We start from the raw sequence: 14,344 nt of genomic DNA, 5'->3' as shown, positions 1-14,344 counted from the left end.
TTAAAAATGTGAATGAAAATCTTTCAATGTTTTCAAATCCTATGTATGCATTTACCAATGTGAAAAGAATTTGGATCATTTTCAAACATGAAAGACTGCTGATTGATACGGCCTCAAAAATGTCTTAACCAGCAGGTCTATTTGAGCGCATGCCTTCAGTAATAGCACTATAATAATAATAACCTTTATTGTTGTCACAAGTAGACTTACATTAACACTGCAGAGAAGTTACTGTGAAAATCCCCTAGTCGCCACACGCAAACCGAAACACGCAAACACAGGGAGAACGTGCAGACTTCGCACTGATAGCGACCCAAGCTGGGAATCGAACCCAGGACCCTGGGGCAGTGAAGCAACAGTGCTAAGCACATGTGCTACCGTGCCGCCCGTACCATCTCCTGCTCTTAGTTTTGCATCAATCTGTGGATTTGTGCGAGTCGTCGCTTCAGAGTTGGTGCCGTACCATTCTCTGACTCGAGTCTGTTTAGGCTACAAACTAAGGTGAACATTTCCAACAGCTGGGTGAAGCGATTTAATGGATTAATAGTGTTTTTAGGTTCTGATGACCTTAAACGGGATTAGACAATTGTGATTTTAAATCCATTCAGGAAATATGAATTGAGTGAAGAACCCTACTCATGTAATGAAGTACAGCCATATTTGATGTAGATCATTTGCTGTATTTGTATATTAGACAGTACTCTTTCCAATAAATTGTATATTGTGTATACAGTGCTATGTATACATGACCTGGATCTTCCACAAAGCAACAATCATCATTGGGGGCGGCACGGTGGTGCAGTGGTTAGCACTGCTGCCTCATTGCATCGAGGACCCATTTTCGATCCCGACTCTGGATCACTGTCCGTGTGGAGTTTGCACACACTCCCGTGTCTGTGTGGGTTTCGCCCCCACAAGATGTGCAGGGTAGGTGGATTGGCCACGCTAAATTGCTCCTTAATTGGAAAAAAAAATAATTGGGTACTCTAAATTTATTTTTTTATATCATTGAATTGCCACCGTGCTCAAATCTTTTAATGCTCTAATGTGTCTCCGCCTTTCTGGCTGCATCTTCCAAGCTGAACTCTTTAGAAATGCGGAACGTAAGGGTGGCGCAGTGGTTAGCACTGCTGCCTCACGGTGCTGAGGATCTGGGTTTGATCCCGGCCCTGGGTCACTGTCCGTGTGGAGTTTGCACATTCTCCCCGTGTCTGCGTGGGTCTCACCCCCACAACCCAAAGATGTGCAGGATGGGTGGATTGGCCGCGCTAATTTTGTCCCTTCATTGGAAAGATTTTTTTTTAAAAAAAATAAAGGCCAACATTCCATTTCCCTTTCCAATTACCTGCTGAACTTGCAATGCTAACTTTGTGTAATGTATACATGAGGAACCCCCCATCCCTTTGTGCCGCAGCTTTCTACAGTCTTTCTCCATTTAAACAATATTCCGCTCCTTTTATAGTTCCTACCAATTTGCTTAACTTCACATTTACCGACATTATTTTCTATCTGCCAAGTTTTTGCCCACTCGCTTAACCTGTCTATATCCCTCTTTGTGTCACCCTCACCACTTGTTTTCCCACCTATTCTAGTGTAATTCGCAAACTTGGTAATAGTACATTCACCTCCCTCAACCAAGTCACTAACATAAATGAAGGAATGACACCTCAAGGCTGCTCTGACCGCATGTCCCAAATACACAACTTCCACCAGGCCTACAAAGATGAGGGTGGATGGTGCATGGGATTGCCACCAACTCCCAAGTCTCTCCTCCAAGTCCCACACCATCCTGACTTGGAAATTCCTTCATTGTTGCTGCGTCAAAATCCAGGAATTCCCTACGTAACAGAACTGTGGGAATCAAAAAAACGTCACCACTTTTTCACGGGCAGTTAGGGATGGACAATCAATGCTGGCCTTTCCAATGATGCCCATATCCTGAGAATCAATATGTATATTTCTCTAGGGAGAGAAAAGAGTTCATGTTTTGAGTCCAGGTGACCCTTTGTCAAAGGGTGCCAGACCTGCTGAGATTTTCCAACATTTCCTCTTTGGTTTCAAATTCCAGCATCCGCAGTTATTTGCTTTTATATATTTCTCGAAGTCTCTCATCATATCTATAAACCCTCTTCCCACGTAACATCCTAATCAATCTCGACTCCAACTTCACTATGGTAGTTATATTCTTCATTTATTGGGGTGGCCAGATTGTACACAAAACTGCCAAACGTGGCTGTATTAGGCTCTTTGTCAAATTAATTTGTTACTAACTTGCTTTTATATCCACTATTAGCTATGTCGAATGTCAGCTGCCACCTCACTGTCCAATCTGCTGGCCAGTATCAAAGAACAAAGAACGATACAGCACAGGAACAGGCCCTTCGGCCCTCCAAGCTTGTATCGGTCATGATCCCAACATTGGCCAAAACCTTTAGCACTTCCTTTTTTTTAAAGCGCATTTTATTCAAACTTGTATCAAAGTAGGTTACAGCAAATAAACACCCCGGGAAACATTCTTCCAAACAATCAACTATACAGTTTGTACAGATTTTTGTCCTTTTTCACCCCCCCCCCCCCCACTCCCTATCTCCCCCCCCCCCCCCCCCCCCCCCCCACGACGAATAGCTCCTCAAACACAGTCACAAACATCCCCCACCTTTCCTCAAACTCCCCTGCTGAGCCCCTTAACTCATACTTTATCTTCTCTAACTTCAGGCAATCACACAGGTCACCCAACCATGCTGCTACCCCCGGTGGCGATGCCGACCGCCACTCCAGCAAAATTTGTGCAATCAGAGAGGCGAAGGCCAAGACATCGGCCTTCCTCCTCTCCATGAGCTCCGGCTTCTCTGAAACCCCAAATATCGCCACCAAAGGGTCCGGGTCCACTCCCTCCTCCACTGTCCTGGCTAAGACCGTGAAGGCTCCCGGCAAGAATCTTCTCAATTTTTCACAACCCCAAAACATGTGCGCATGATTCGCTGCCCCCCGCCCACACCTCTCATGCTCATCTGCTACCCCCTGAAAGAACCCACTCATTCTCGCCCGAGTCATATGCACCCTGTGCACCACCTTAAACTGTATCAGGCTCATCCTTGCACAAGAGGAGGTCCTGTTTACCGTTCGCAGTGCCTCACTCCATACTCCCCAATTGATCTCCATTCCCAACTCCGCTTCCCATTTCTCCTTGATCTTCACCACCCGCTCGCCTTCCTGCTCCCCCAGCCACTTATATAAATCCCCAATTCTTCCCTCCCCTTCCACATCCGGAAGCAGCAGTCGCTCCAGCAGGGTGTATCCCGGCAATCTAGGGAACCCCTTCCAGACCTTTTGTGCAAAGTCCCAAACCTGCAGATACCTGAACTCACTACCCCTCGGCAGCTCTACCCTCTCCCTTAGCTCCTCCAGACTGGCAAACCCTTCCTCCAAATACAAATCCCTCACCAGCCCCACTTCCCTCCACCTCCTGTATACATTATCCATCCCCCCCGGCTCAAACCCATGATTCTCGCACAGCGGCGTTAGCACCGACATCCCTTCCACCCTAAAATGCCTCCTCAGCTGATTCCATATCTTCACCATGGACTGCACCACTGGGCTCCCTGAATACCTACTCGGAGCCATTGGCAATGCTGCCGTCCCCATAGCCCTCAAACTAGACCCCTTACAAGATTCCTCCTCCATCCTAACCCACTCTACCCCTTCTCCTTCCCACCACCACCTGTCCACATTCGCCGCCCAATGATAATGAAGCAAGTTTGGCAACGCCAACCCCCCCCTGCTGCCTCTGCCTCTTGTAGCAGGGTCCTCCCCACCCTCGGCACCTTCCCCGCCCATAGAAAGTCAGAGATGATTGTGTCCACTTTCCGAAAAAAGGCCTTTGGTATAAAGATTGGGAGAGCCTGAAAGATAAACAAGAACCTCGGCAGAATATTCATTTTCACCACTTGGACCCTCCCCGCAAACGTTAAGTGCAGAGTATTCCTCCTCTTAAGATCCTCCCTGGTCTCCTCCACCAGCTTCGTTAAGTTCTTATGGAGTCCCGTCCATTCCCTCGCTACCTGAATCCCCAAGTACCTAAACCTATCCCTCGCTACCGTAAATGGCATTCCCCCTAAATTAACCTGCTGTGCCAGCTCATTCACCGGGAATACCTCATTTTTCCCTACATTCAGCTTGTATCCCGAGAACCCTCCAAACCACCTCAACAGGCCCATAATCCTTCCCATACTCTCCAACGGATCCGAAACATACAGCAAGAGGTCATCGGCATAGAGCGACACCCGATGCTCCCTCTGTCCTCTCATTATCCCCTGCCACTCTGCCGACCCCCTGAGAGCCATCGCCAATGGCTCTATGGCCAGCGCAAAAAGCAGCGGTGACAGCGGGCACCCCTGCCTCGTACCCCTGTGTAAGTCAAAGCTTTGTAAGCTCATATAATTCGTCCTCACCCTCGCTCTTGGCGCCACATACAGCAACTGCACCCATGCCACAAATCTCAGCCCAAACCCAAACCTTCCAAACAAATCGAACAAGTACCGCCACTCCACCCGATCAAATGCTTTCTCCACGTCCATGGACACCACCACCTCCGGTACCAGAGCTCTCGACGGATTCATCACCACATTCAACAGCCGTCTTATATTACTCGCGAGCTGCCTGCCCTTCACGAAGCCTGTTTGATCTTCTGCAACCACCCCCGGGACACAATCCTCCTTCCTCCCCGCCAACAACTTAACCAATACTTTCACATCCGTGTTCAGTAGTGATTTGGGTCTATACGACCCACATTCCACCGGATCCTTCCCTTTTTGGGGATTAGTGTGATTACTGCCTGCTTCATCGTCTCCGGCAACTCCCCCTTCTCCAGCACTTCATTAAACGCCCCCAACAGATGTGGTGCCTGGTCCGACGCAAATTCCTCATAAAATTCTGCCGGGTACCCATCCGGCCCAGGGGCCTTCCCCGACTTCATACCCCTGATACTATCCAGCACCTCCCCCAGCCCCAGGGGCTCCTCCAACACCTGCCTCTTTGCTTCCTCCACCTGGGGAAATTCCAGCTCATCCAGAAACGACCCCATGTCCCCCTCCTCTCCTCCTGGGTCTACCTCATAAAGTCCCTGGTAATACTCTCTAAATGCCTCATTTATCTTCCCTGGCTCTGACACCACATCCCCAGCCCCAGTCCGGATCTTCAATATTTCCCTGGACGCAACCTGCCTCCGCAGCTGGTGCGCCAGCATGCGTCTCACCTTCTCCCCATACTCGTATTGCACCCCTCTTGCCCGACGCAGTTGCCCTACCGCCCTCCCCGTTGTCAGCCTGTCAAATTGCCCCTGCAACATTTTCCTCCTCGCCCCCCTCCACGGTCGGCACCCTCGAATATTCCCTGTCCACCTCCACTATCTCGCTCACTAGACGGTCATGTTCCGCCCTCCTTTCCTTATTCGCACGAACCGTAAATTAGATAATTTTTCCCTGGACCACTGCCTTCGTGCTTCCCAAAAAATGCCCGCCGACACCTCCCCATTCTGATTGAACTCCACATAATCCCTAATCGCCAACCGCACCTTATCACAAAAACCTCCATCCACCAACAACCCCGAGTCAACCCTTCACCCCGGCCTCTGCTCTCGTCCCGTACTGAACGAAATATCCAGCCGGTGGGGTGCATGGTCCGAGATAACTATCCCCGCATACTCTGCCCCCTCCACCCCAACCAAAATCTCCCGACTCACTACAAAGTAATCAATCCTCGAATACACCTTATAGACGTGTGAAAAGAAGGAATACTCCCTTCCCCCTGGGTTCTGAAAGCACCATGGATCCACCATACCCATCCTCTCCATAAACCCCCCCAGCTCCCTTGCCATTCGTACCCTACCCATCGACCTGGGGCTCGATCTATCCACCCTCGGCTCCAGGACACAGTTAAAATCTCCTCCCATGATCAACTGGTACGTGGCCAAATCCGGGATTGCTGCCAGCAACCCCCTCATAAAACCCACATCATCCCAATTTGGGGCATACACATTTACCAATACTACCGGTGCCCCTTCCAATACCCCACTCACAATCACATATCTCCCACCTGGATCCCTTACCTCCTTCACACTCACGAATCCTATTTTTGTGCTCATTAAAATCGCCACACCCCTCGATTTCAAATCCAATCCCGAGTGAAAAACCTGCCCGACCCACCCCTTCCTTAACCTAACCTGGTCCTTCACACGGAGGTGTATCTCCTACAAGAAGACAACCCCCGCTTTCAAGCTCCTGATGTGCGCGAACACCCGCGACCGTTTAACCGGCCCATTCAGTCCCCGGACATTCCACGTTACCAACCTTACCGGAGGCTTGCGCCTCCAATCCCCTCTACCGTCCGTCATCTTCCCCACTTAACTCCTGCCCCTTTAATTCCACTCTGTACCTAGCCCATCCCAGATGGCCCCTTTCTTCGCCCTTGACCATGTCATCTCTCACCCCCTGCCACATCGCAGAACCCCCCCTCCCCCACTTCCCCTTTTCCCCCCTCCGCCCCAGCCATCCCTCTTGGCCTTCTCCCCCACCACCTCACTTCCGTTCACCAGCATAACCTGCCAGCGCGGCAGCCCCTGCCCAAAGGCACATCCTAATGACCTCCCCCTCCCTCTCCCCCCACTCCTCAGCTCCAAGAGGAAGGCATCCTGCTGGCCTTACCCTCCCCCACCCAAACAAAGACTTCTCCTGAACTCCAGGTAGCCTTCTCCAAAAGCAAACAAACAGATGTTAAACACAAACAGTCCCATAAAACAGGCGGGGGGGATGGGAACATCCATCCCCACATAAACTTTTCACCCCTACAACTCCTTACAATCTCAACATTGAACAGAACCCCCCCCCCCCACCAAAAAATGGTGAAAATCCCCCAACCCCTACACCCACTTCAAACATGCTCCCACCCATTACATAGTGCCAGCACCCACGGTTCCCAAGCATTGTCCACTCCGTTCTCCCCCAGTTTATGCTGCTTAATGAAGTCTTCGGCCGCTTCTGGGGTCGCAAAATAATACTCCGGCCTCCGAACGTCACCCATAATTTCGCCGGGCAGAGCACTCCAAACCTGATCTGCCGCCGGTACAGCACCGCCTTGGCCTTGTTGAAACCTGCACGTTGCTTCGCCAACTCTGCTCCGATGTCCTGATAAATCCAGACGTTATTTCCCTCCCAGTCGCAGCTACGCTTCTCCCTGGCCCACCGTAGAATTTTCTCTTTCTCCACAAATTTATGGAGTCTCACGATCACCGCCCGCGGCGGCTCCCCAGCTCTAGGCTTTTGCCTCGGAGACCTATGCGCTCGGTCCACTTCAGGTGCCTTATCTAGCACCCCTTCTGCCACCAGTCTCGCCAGCATCCTCGAGACGTACCTCGTGGCACTCACACCTTCTACTCCTTCAGGCAGGCCCACTATTCGCAGGTTCTGCCTTCTCGAGGCATTCTCCTGCTCCTCCACCTTTGCCCTCGGCGATTTACAAAGGTCTCCTAGGAGCCCCACCTCCGCCTCCAGAGCCACCACACGATCGCTGTGGTCCGAGATCACTCCTTCAATCTCCCCAATCTGTGACCCCTGCACCTCCAAACACCTCTCCATCCGCTCCAAAGTACTCTTCAGGGGTGCCACGGCTTCTGCAATGACCTTTGCATGATCCTCATACATTTCTTTCCTCTGTTTATGGAATTCCTCCTTGATAAAAGTCATCAGTTCCTGTATCTGGGGCCTTACAGCTTGCCCTCCCCCGCCTGCATGCTGGAAGAGACTGTCTGTGAAGCACAAGACTGTTTCAACTTTCCAGCCAAACCGCTCCCTGTTTTCTGCCGGGTCCGGTGATCAGAAGACATACCATTCCAGGGGTAAACTACCCCTCTAACATTCACCTACGCCTTTTCATCAAAATCCCACCCGGATCTGGGTAAAAAGCCCTTTTCTGTGACTTTGAACAGGAACAGCCCTTTATGTGACCAAACTCCATGGTCATAAGCGGAAGTCGAACCTTCACTTCCTTGTGCCATATCCCTCTATACCCACCCTATTCATGTGTTTGTCAAGATGACTTTTGACCTCCGATAATGTATCTACACTCACCACCCTCTATGTAAAAAAAAAAAACCCGCCTCGCCCATCTCCTCTAAACCTTGCGCCATGGACCTTTAACCTATGCCCCCTGGTGACTGACCCCTCCACCCTGGGAAAGAGTGCCTGCCCATCCACTCTATCCATGCCCCTCATAATCTTGTAGACCTCCATCAGGCCACCCCTCAACCTCCGTCTTTCTAATGAAAACAGTCCGAGTCTATTCAGCCTCTCCGCATAGCTACCATCCTCCAGACCAGGCAACATCCTGGTAAACCTCCTCTATACCCACTCAAAAGCCTCCACATCCTTCTGGTAGTGTGGTGACCAGAATTGTGCGCAATATTCCAAGTGCAGCCGTGCCAAGATTCTGTACAACTGTAGCACGACTTGCCAGTTTTTATACTCGATGCCCCGTCTAATGAAGGCAAGCATTCCGTATGCTTTCCTGACTACATTGTCCACTTGTGTTGCCATTTTTTAAGATCTGTGGACCTGCATGCCCAGGTCTCTCTGACTTTCTTTCTTCCGAAGAGTTTTGCCATTTACGGTATATTTCCCCTCCATTAGACCGCCCAAAATGCATTACCTCACATTTGGCTGGATTAAGCTCCATTTGCCATTTCTCTGCCCAAGTCTTCCAACCTATCTATGTCCTGCTGTATCCTCTGACAATCCTCAACACTACCTGCCACTCCACCAACCTTGGTGTCATCCGGGAACTTACTAATTAGACCAGCTACATTTTCAAAATAGAGGCCCAGCACCGATCCTTGTGGAACACCACTAGTCACAACTTTCCATTCAAATAAACACCCTTCTACTGCTACCCTTTGCCTTCTGTGACCAAGCCAGTTCTGTATCCATCTTGCTGCAAAGATCTTGCCACCTCACCTCTGATCCCGTGTGACTTCACCTTTTATACCAGCTAGTCTCCTGCAGTCTTTCGCGATTTTTGAGAAATGTTACTTCCTTGACAATTAAGACCATTGAATCATGTTCATTCAGCTGGGTGCAGTCGAAAGTGTTGAGGGATAGCCATAAGAACATAAGAACCAGGAGTAGGCCATCTGGCCCCTCGAGCCTGCTCCACCATTCAATGAGATCATGGCTGATCTTTTGTGGACTCAGCTCCACTTTCCAGCCCGAACACCATAACTCTTAATCCCTTTATTCTTCAAAAAACTATCTATCTTTATCTTAAAAACATTTAATGAAGGCGCCTCTACTGCTTCACTGGGCAAGGAATTCCATAGATTCACAACCCTTTGGGTGAAGAAGTTCCTCCTAAACTCAGTCCTAAATCTACTTCCCCTTATTTTGAGGCTATGCCCCCTAGTTCTGCTTTCACCCGCCAGTGGAAACAACCTGCCCGCATCTATCCTATCTATTCCCTTCATAATCTTATATGTTTCTATAAGATCCCCCCTCATCCGTCTAAATTCCAACGAGTACAGTGCCAGTCTACTCAACCTCTCCTCATACTCCAACCCCTTCAGCTCTGGGATTAACCTAGTGAATCTCCTCTGCACACCCTCCAGTGCCAGTACGTCCTTTCTCAAGTAAGGAGACCAAAACTGAACACAATACTCCAGGTGTGGCCTCACTAACACCTTATACAATTGCAGCATAACCTCCCTAGTCTTAAACTCCATCCCTCTAGCAATGAAGGACAAAATTCCATTTGCCTTCTTAATCACCTGTTGCACCTGAAAACCAACTTTTTGTGACTCATGCACTAGCACACCCAGGTCTCTCTGCACAGCAGCATGTTTTAATATTTTATTTTTTAAATAATAATCCCTTTTGCTGTTATTCCTACCAAAATGGATAACCTCACATTTGTCAACATTGTATTCCATCTGCCAGACCCTAGCCCATTCACTTAGCCTATCCAAATCCCTCTGCAGACTTCCAGTATCCTCTGCACTTTTTGCTTTACCACTTATCTTAGTGTCGTCTGCAAACTTGGACACATTGCCCTTGGTCCCCAACTCCAAATCATCCACGTAAATTGTGAACAGTTATGGGCCCAACACTGATCCCTGAGGGACACCACTAGCTACTGATTGCCAACCAAAGAAACACCCATTAATCCCCACTCTTTGCTTTCTATTAATTAACCAATCCTCTATCCATGCTACTACTTTCCCCTTAATGCCATGCATCTTTATCTTATGCAGCAACCTTTTGTGTGGCACCTTGTCAAAGGCTTTCTGGAAATCTAGATATACCACATCCATTGGCTCCCCGTTATCTACCGCACTGTTAATGTCCTCAAAATATTCCACCAAATTAGTTAGGCATGACCTGCCCTTTATGAACCCATGCTGCGTCTGCCCAATGGGACAATTTCCATCCAGATGCCTCGCTATTTCTTCCTTGATGATAGATTCCAGCATCTTCCCTACTACCGAAGTTAAGCTCACTGGCCTATAATTACCCGCTTTCTGCCTACCTCCTTTTTTAAACCGTGGTGTCACGTTTGCTAATTTCCAATCCGCCGGGACCACCCCAGAGTCTAGTGAATTTTGGTAAATTATCACTAGTGCATTTGCAATTTCCCTAGCCATCTCTTTTAGCACTCTGGGATGCATTCCATCAGGTCCAGGAGACTTGTCTACCTTTAGCCCCATTAGCTTGCCCATCACTACCTCCTTGGTGATAACAATCCTCTCAAGGTCCTCACCTGTCATAGCCTCATTTCCATCAGTCACTGGCATGTTATTTGTGTCTTCCACTCTGAAGACCGACCCAAAAAACCTGTTCAGTTCCTCAGCCATTTCCTCATCTCCCATTATTAAATCTCCCTTCTCATCCTCTAAAGGACCAATATTTACCTTAGCCACTCTTTTTTGTATTATGTATTTGTAGAAACTTTTACTATCTGTTTTTATATTCTGAGCAAGTTTACTCTCATAATCTATCTTACTCTTCTTTATAGCTTTTTTAGTAGCTTTCTGTTGCCCCCTAAAGATTTCCCAGTCCTCTAGTCTCCCACTGATCTTTGCTATAGGTACGTTTATCCACGGTCAATTTTCCCTCTTTTTACCGTCCTTCCTTTTTGTTGGTATAAACCTTTGCTGGGCACTGTGAAAAATCACTTGGAAGGTTCTCCACTGTTCCTCAACTGTTTCACTATAAAGTCTTTGCTCCCAGACTACCTTAGCTAGTTCTTCTCTCATCCCATTGTAATCTCCTTTGTTTAAGCACAAAACACTAGTGCTTGATTTTACCTTCTCACCCTCCATCTGTATTTTAAATTCCACCATATTGTGATCGCTCCTTCCGATAGGATCCCTAACTATGAGATCCTGAATCAATCCTGTCTCATTACACAGGACCAGATCTAGGACTGCTTGTTCCCTCGTAGGTTCCATTACATACTGTTCTAGGAAACTATCGCGGATACATTCTATAAACTCCTCCTCAAGGCTGCCTTGACCGACCTGGTTAAACCAATCAACATGTAGATTAAAATCCCCCATGATAACTGCTGTACCACTTCTACATACATCTGTTATTTCTTTGTTTATTGCCTGCCCCACCATAATGTTACTATTTGGTGGCCTATAGATTACTCCTATCAGTGACTTTTTCACCTTACTATTCCTGATTTCCACCCAAATGGATTCAACCTTATCCTCCATAGCACCGATGTTATCCCTTACTGTTGCCTGGATGTCATCCTTAAATAACAGAGCTACACCACCTCCCTTACCATCCACTCTGTCCTTCCGAAAAGTTTGATACCCTCGGAGATATAACTCCCAGTCGTGACCATCCTTTAACCATGTTTCAGTAATGGCCTCTAAATCATAGTCATTCACGATGATTTGCGCCATCAACTCATTTACCTTATTCCCAATACTACCGTGAGGGGCATATCTCTCATTTCTCCCTCCCTAATCTGTAGCCCAAGAACAAGTGAGGCCAACTGAGGTGATTACTTGTCCCCATGGATTAATTCACTGCTGGCATTGAACTTGGGATCTCTCGTGTCAATATGACTCAGATCACGTGCTGCACTTACCCACTAAGCCACTGTTAATGTGGAAATGCGTGCAATGGAATCCCTGACATGTAAAGTGCTAGCTCAGGATAATCATTGACCTGGGAAGTGAGAACAGGTTTGTCTTGAATAAAACACCACATTGTACTCGTTAAAAATCAACATTTTCTACAAAAAAAGGGTTTCTCAAGGGTTTCACAACATAATAGGACTTAGCTGCCAAAATCCTGTATGAGGGGCACACTAGTAGTGGCTATTGCCCAAGAACCCACAGCAAGGGAAGGATGGAAGAGAGGAGATTGGGTCTGGGCAGTGGAAGCTGCAGTCTTACAAGATCCTGAAGAAGTCTCTGTTTTTTGAGGAGTGCACATCTAGATTGGCTATGGGCATCTGTATAGGTCCCAATCTTTATGGCATATGTGGAACATTCTTTGTTCCAGCACGGTAGCATTGTGGATAGCACAATTGCTTCACAGCTCCAGGGTCCCAGGTTCGATTCCGGCTTGGGTCACTGTCTGTGCGGAGTCTGCACGTTCTCCCCGTGTGTGCGTGGGTTTCCTCCGGGTGCTCCGGTTTCCTCCCACAGTCCAAAGATGTGCAGGTTAGGTGGATTGGCCATGATAAATTGCCCTTAGTGTCCATAATTGCCCTTAGTGTTGGGTGGGGATACTGGGTTATGGGGATGGGGTGGAGGTGTTGACCTTGGGTAGGGTGCTCTTTCCAAGAGCCGGTGCAGTCTCGATGGGCCGAATGGCCTCCTCCTGCACTGTAAATTCTATGTTAATCTACTCTGGACCCCGTCCACAACTCTTCTGTTGGCACATTGATGACTGTCTCAGTGCCGCTTCATGTTCTCGCCTGGGCCTCGAAAAATGTATCAATTTCACTTCCAATTTTGACCCCTCTCTCACCTTCCCATGGTCCATCTCCGACACTTCCCTTCCCTTCCCTTTCTCCATTTCTGGGGATAGACTGTCCGCTAGTATCAATTCCAAGCCCACCAACTCCCGCAGCTACCTCAACGACAGCTCTTCACACCCACCATCCTGTGAGGACTCCATCCCATTCTCCCAGTTCCTTCAACTCCATCGCATCTATTCCAACTATGTCCACTCCTCCACCACCCCCAGCACCTCAATCTCCCCCCCCCCCCCCCCCCCCCCCCACCCCAGCATCGGCAGTAATTTGCTTTTATTTTAAACTGATTTTCCCCCCCCTCCCCTCAGTAATTTGCTTTTATTTTAAACTGATCTTTTTGCTTTGCTTCAGGATTCAGCAGAAAGTGCCACCGTTGGCGACACTGGAGAAGGAAACAGCCTGGATGAAGGATTACCTGTCGGAGCTGAACTCCCCCACAGTCCTTTGCCATAATGACCTCCTGTGCAAGAATATCATCTACAATGAAAAGGAAGGTGAGGACCCAATCGCCCAGCAGGCCAGCCATCCCATCATTTCGGCTGTAGCCTGACATGCATTTTGACTGTGTTTAGACAAGTAGAAAATCGGCAAGTATATCAATTTACAAGAGTTAGGGCTGATCACTAACCTGGGACTGAATGCTGCGCCAAATCCAAAAGTAACTTGCAGCTGGGCCGGGTCACTGGTCTGTCATTAGCTTCCCTCGTCCTCTGTGAGCCTGAGTTCAAGTGGCTATTCCACTCCAGGTAGTTGTGACGTGGTATCTGGGTAACTTCTCCTTAATTGGGCCAGTTTTATTTGCAATGAATTGTTGGGCCTTTCTGAGTAATTGACGTCATTTCACCGAGGGAGTGTGAAGATATCAATGGGTTTTTATTTTGAACAAATAGTAAGACCAGCAGTTCATTGTGTGCTTGATTGAATAGGTTCCAGCGTATCATTCCTCACTAATTAAGTATCTGCTTAAATATTGAAAACGGCTGAATGGTAATCCCTTGAGCTGCGTCACATGCTCTTATCACACCCCATTGGTCTGTAATGAGGGCACTGTTTCTTCCCATTTATGTCATATTTGCCAGAGAAATATGCCTTTCGGCAGCCATGCTCTCGCACACTGCCAGCATTGTCTCCTGTATACTCGTTTGCCACATATTCACTTGTGGATGTTGTCACTCTAAAGTCACCTGACCCTTTGCAGTAATACAATGAATCATCTGTTGCCATTGAACTGGCTCATGTTGCAGCTGTCCACTGAAAATGCGAGTGTTTCATTGAGTTGCAATGTCACGCTGTTCGTCTGATA

General features: G+C 48.3%; 1 protein-coding gene across 1 annotated transcript in view; it reads left to right on the top strand.

Moving 5' to 3' along the window:
* Nucleotides 1–13,535, top strand: part of LOC140406919 (ethanolamine kinase 1-like) — a gene marked incomplete at its 3' end in the record, with an annotated part of 40,525 nt that extends 26,990 nt beyond the window's left edge. The window contains exon 3 of the mRNA XM_072494774.1: nucleotides 13,393–13,535. Within this exon, the coding sequence (XP_072350875.1) occupies nucleotides 13,393–13,535 (143 nt within the window). The remainder of the gene's footprint in view (nucleotides 1–13,392) is intronic.
* Between the last annotated feature and the right edge of the window lie 809 nt (nucleotides 13,536–14,344).

Source organism: Scyliorhinus torazame, unplaced genomic scaffold (genome assembly GCF_047496885.1).
Source record: "Scyliorhinus torazame isolate Kashiwa2021f unplaced genomic scaffold, sScyTor2.1 scaffold_1018, whole genome shotgun sequence".
NCBI classification, from domain to species: Eukaryota; Metazoa; Chordata; class Chondrichthyes; order Carcharhiniformes; family Scyliorhinidae; genus Scyliorhinus; species Scyliorhinus torazame.
Note: the sequence above shows the minus strand (reverse complement) of the source record. Positions and strands in the feature narration are given on the sequence as shown.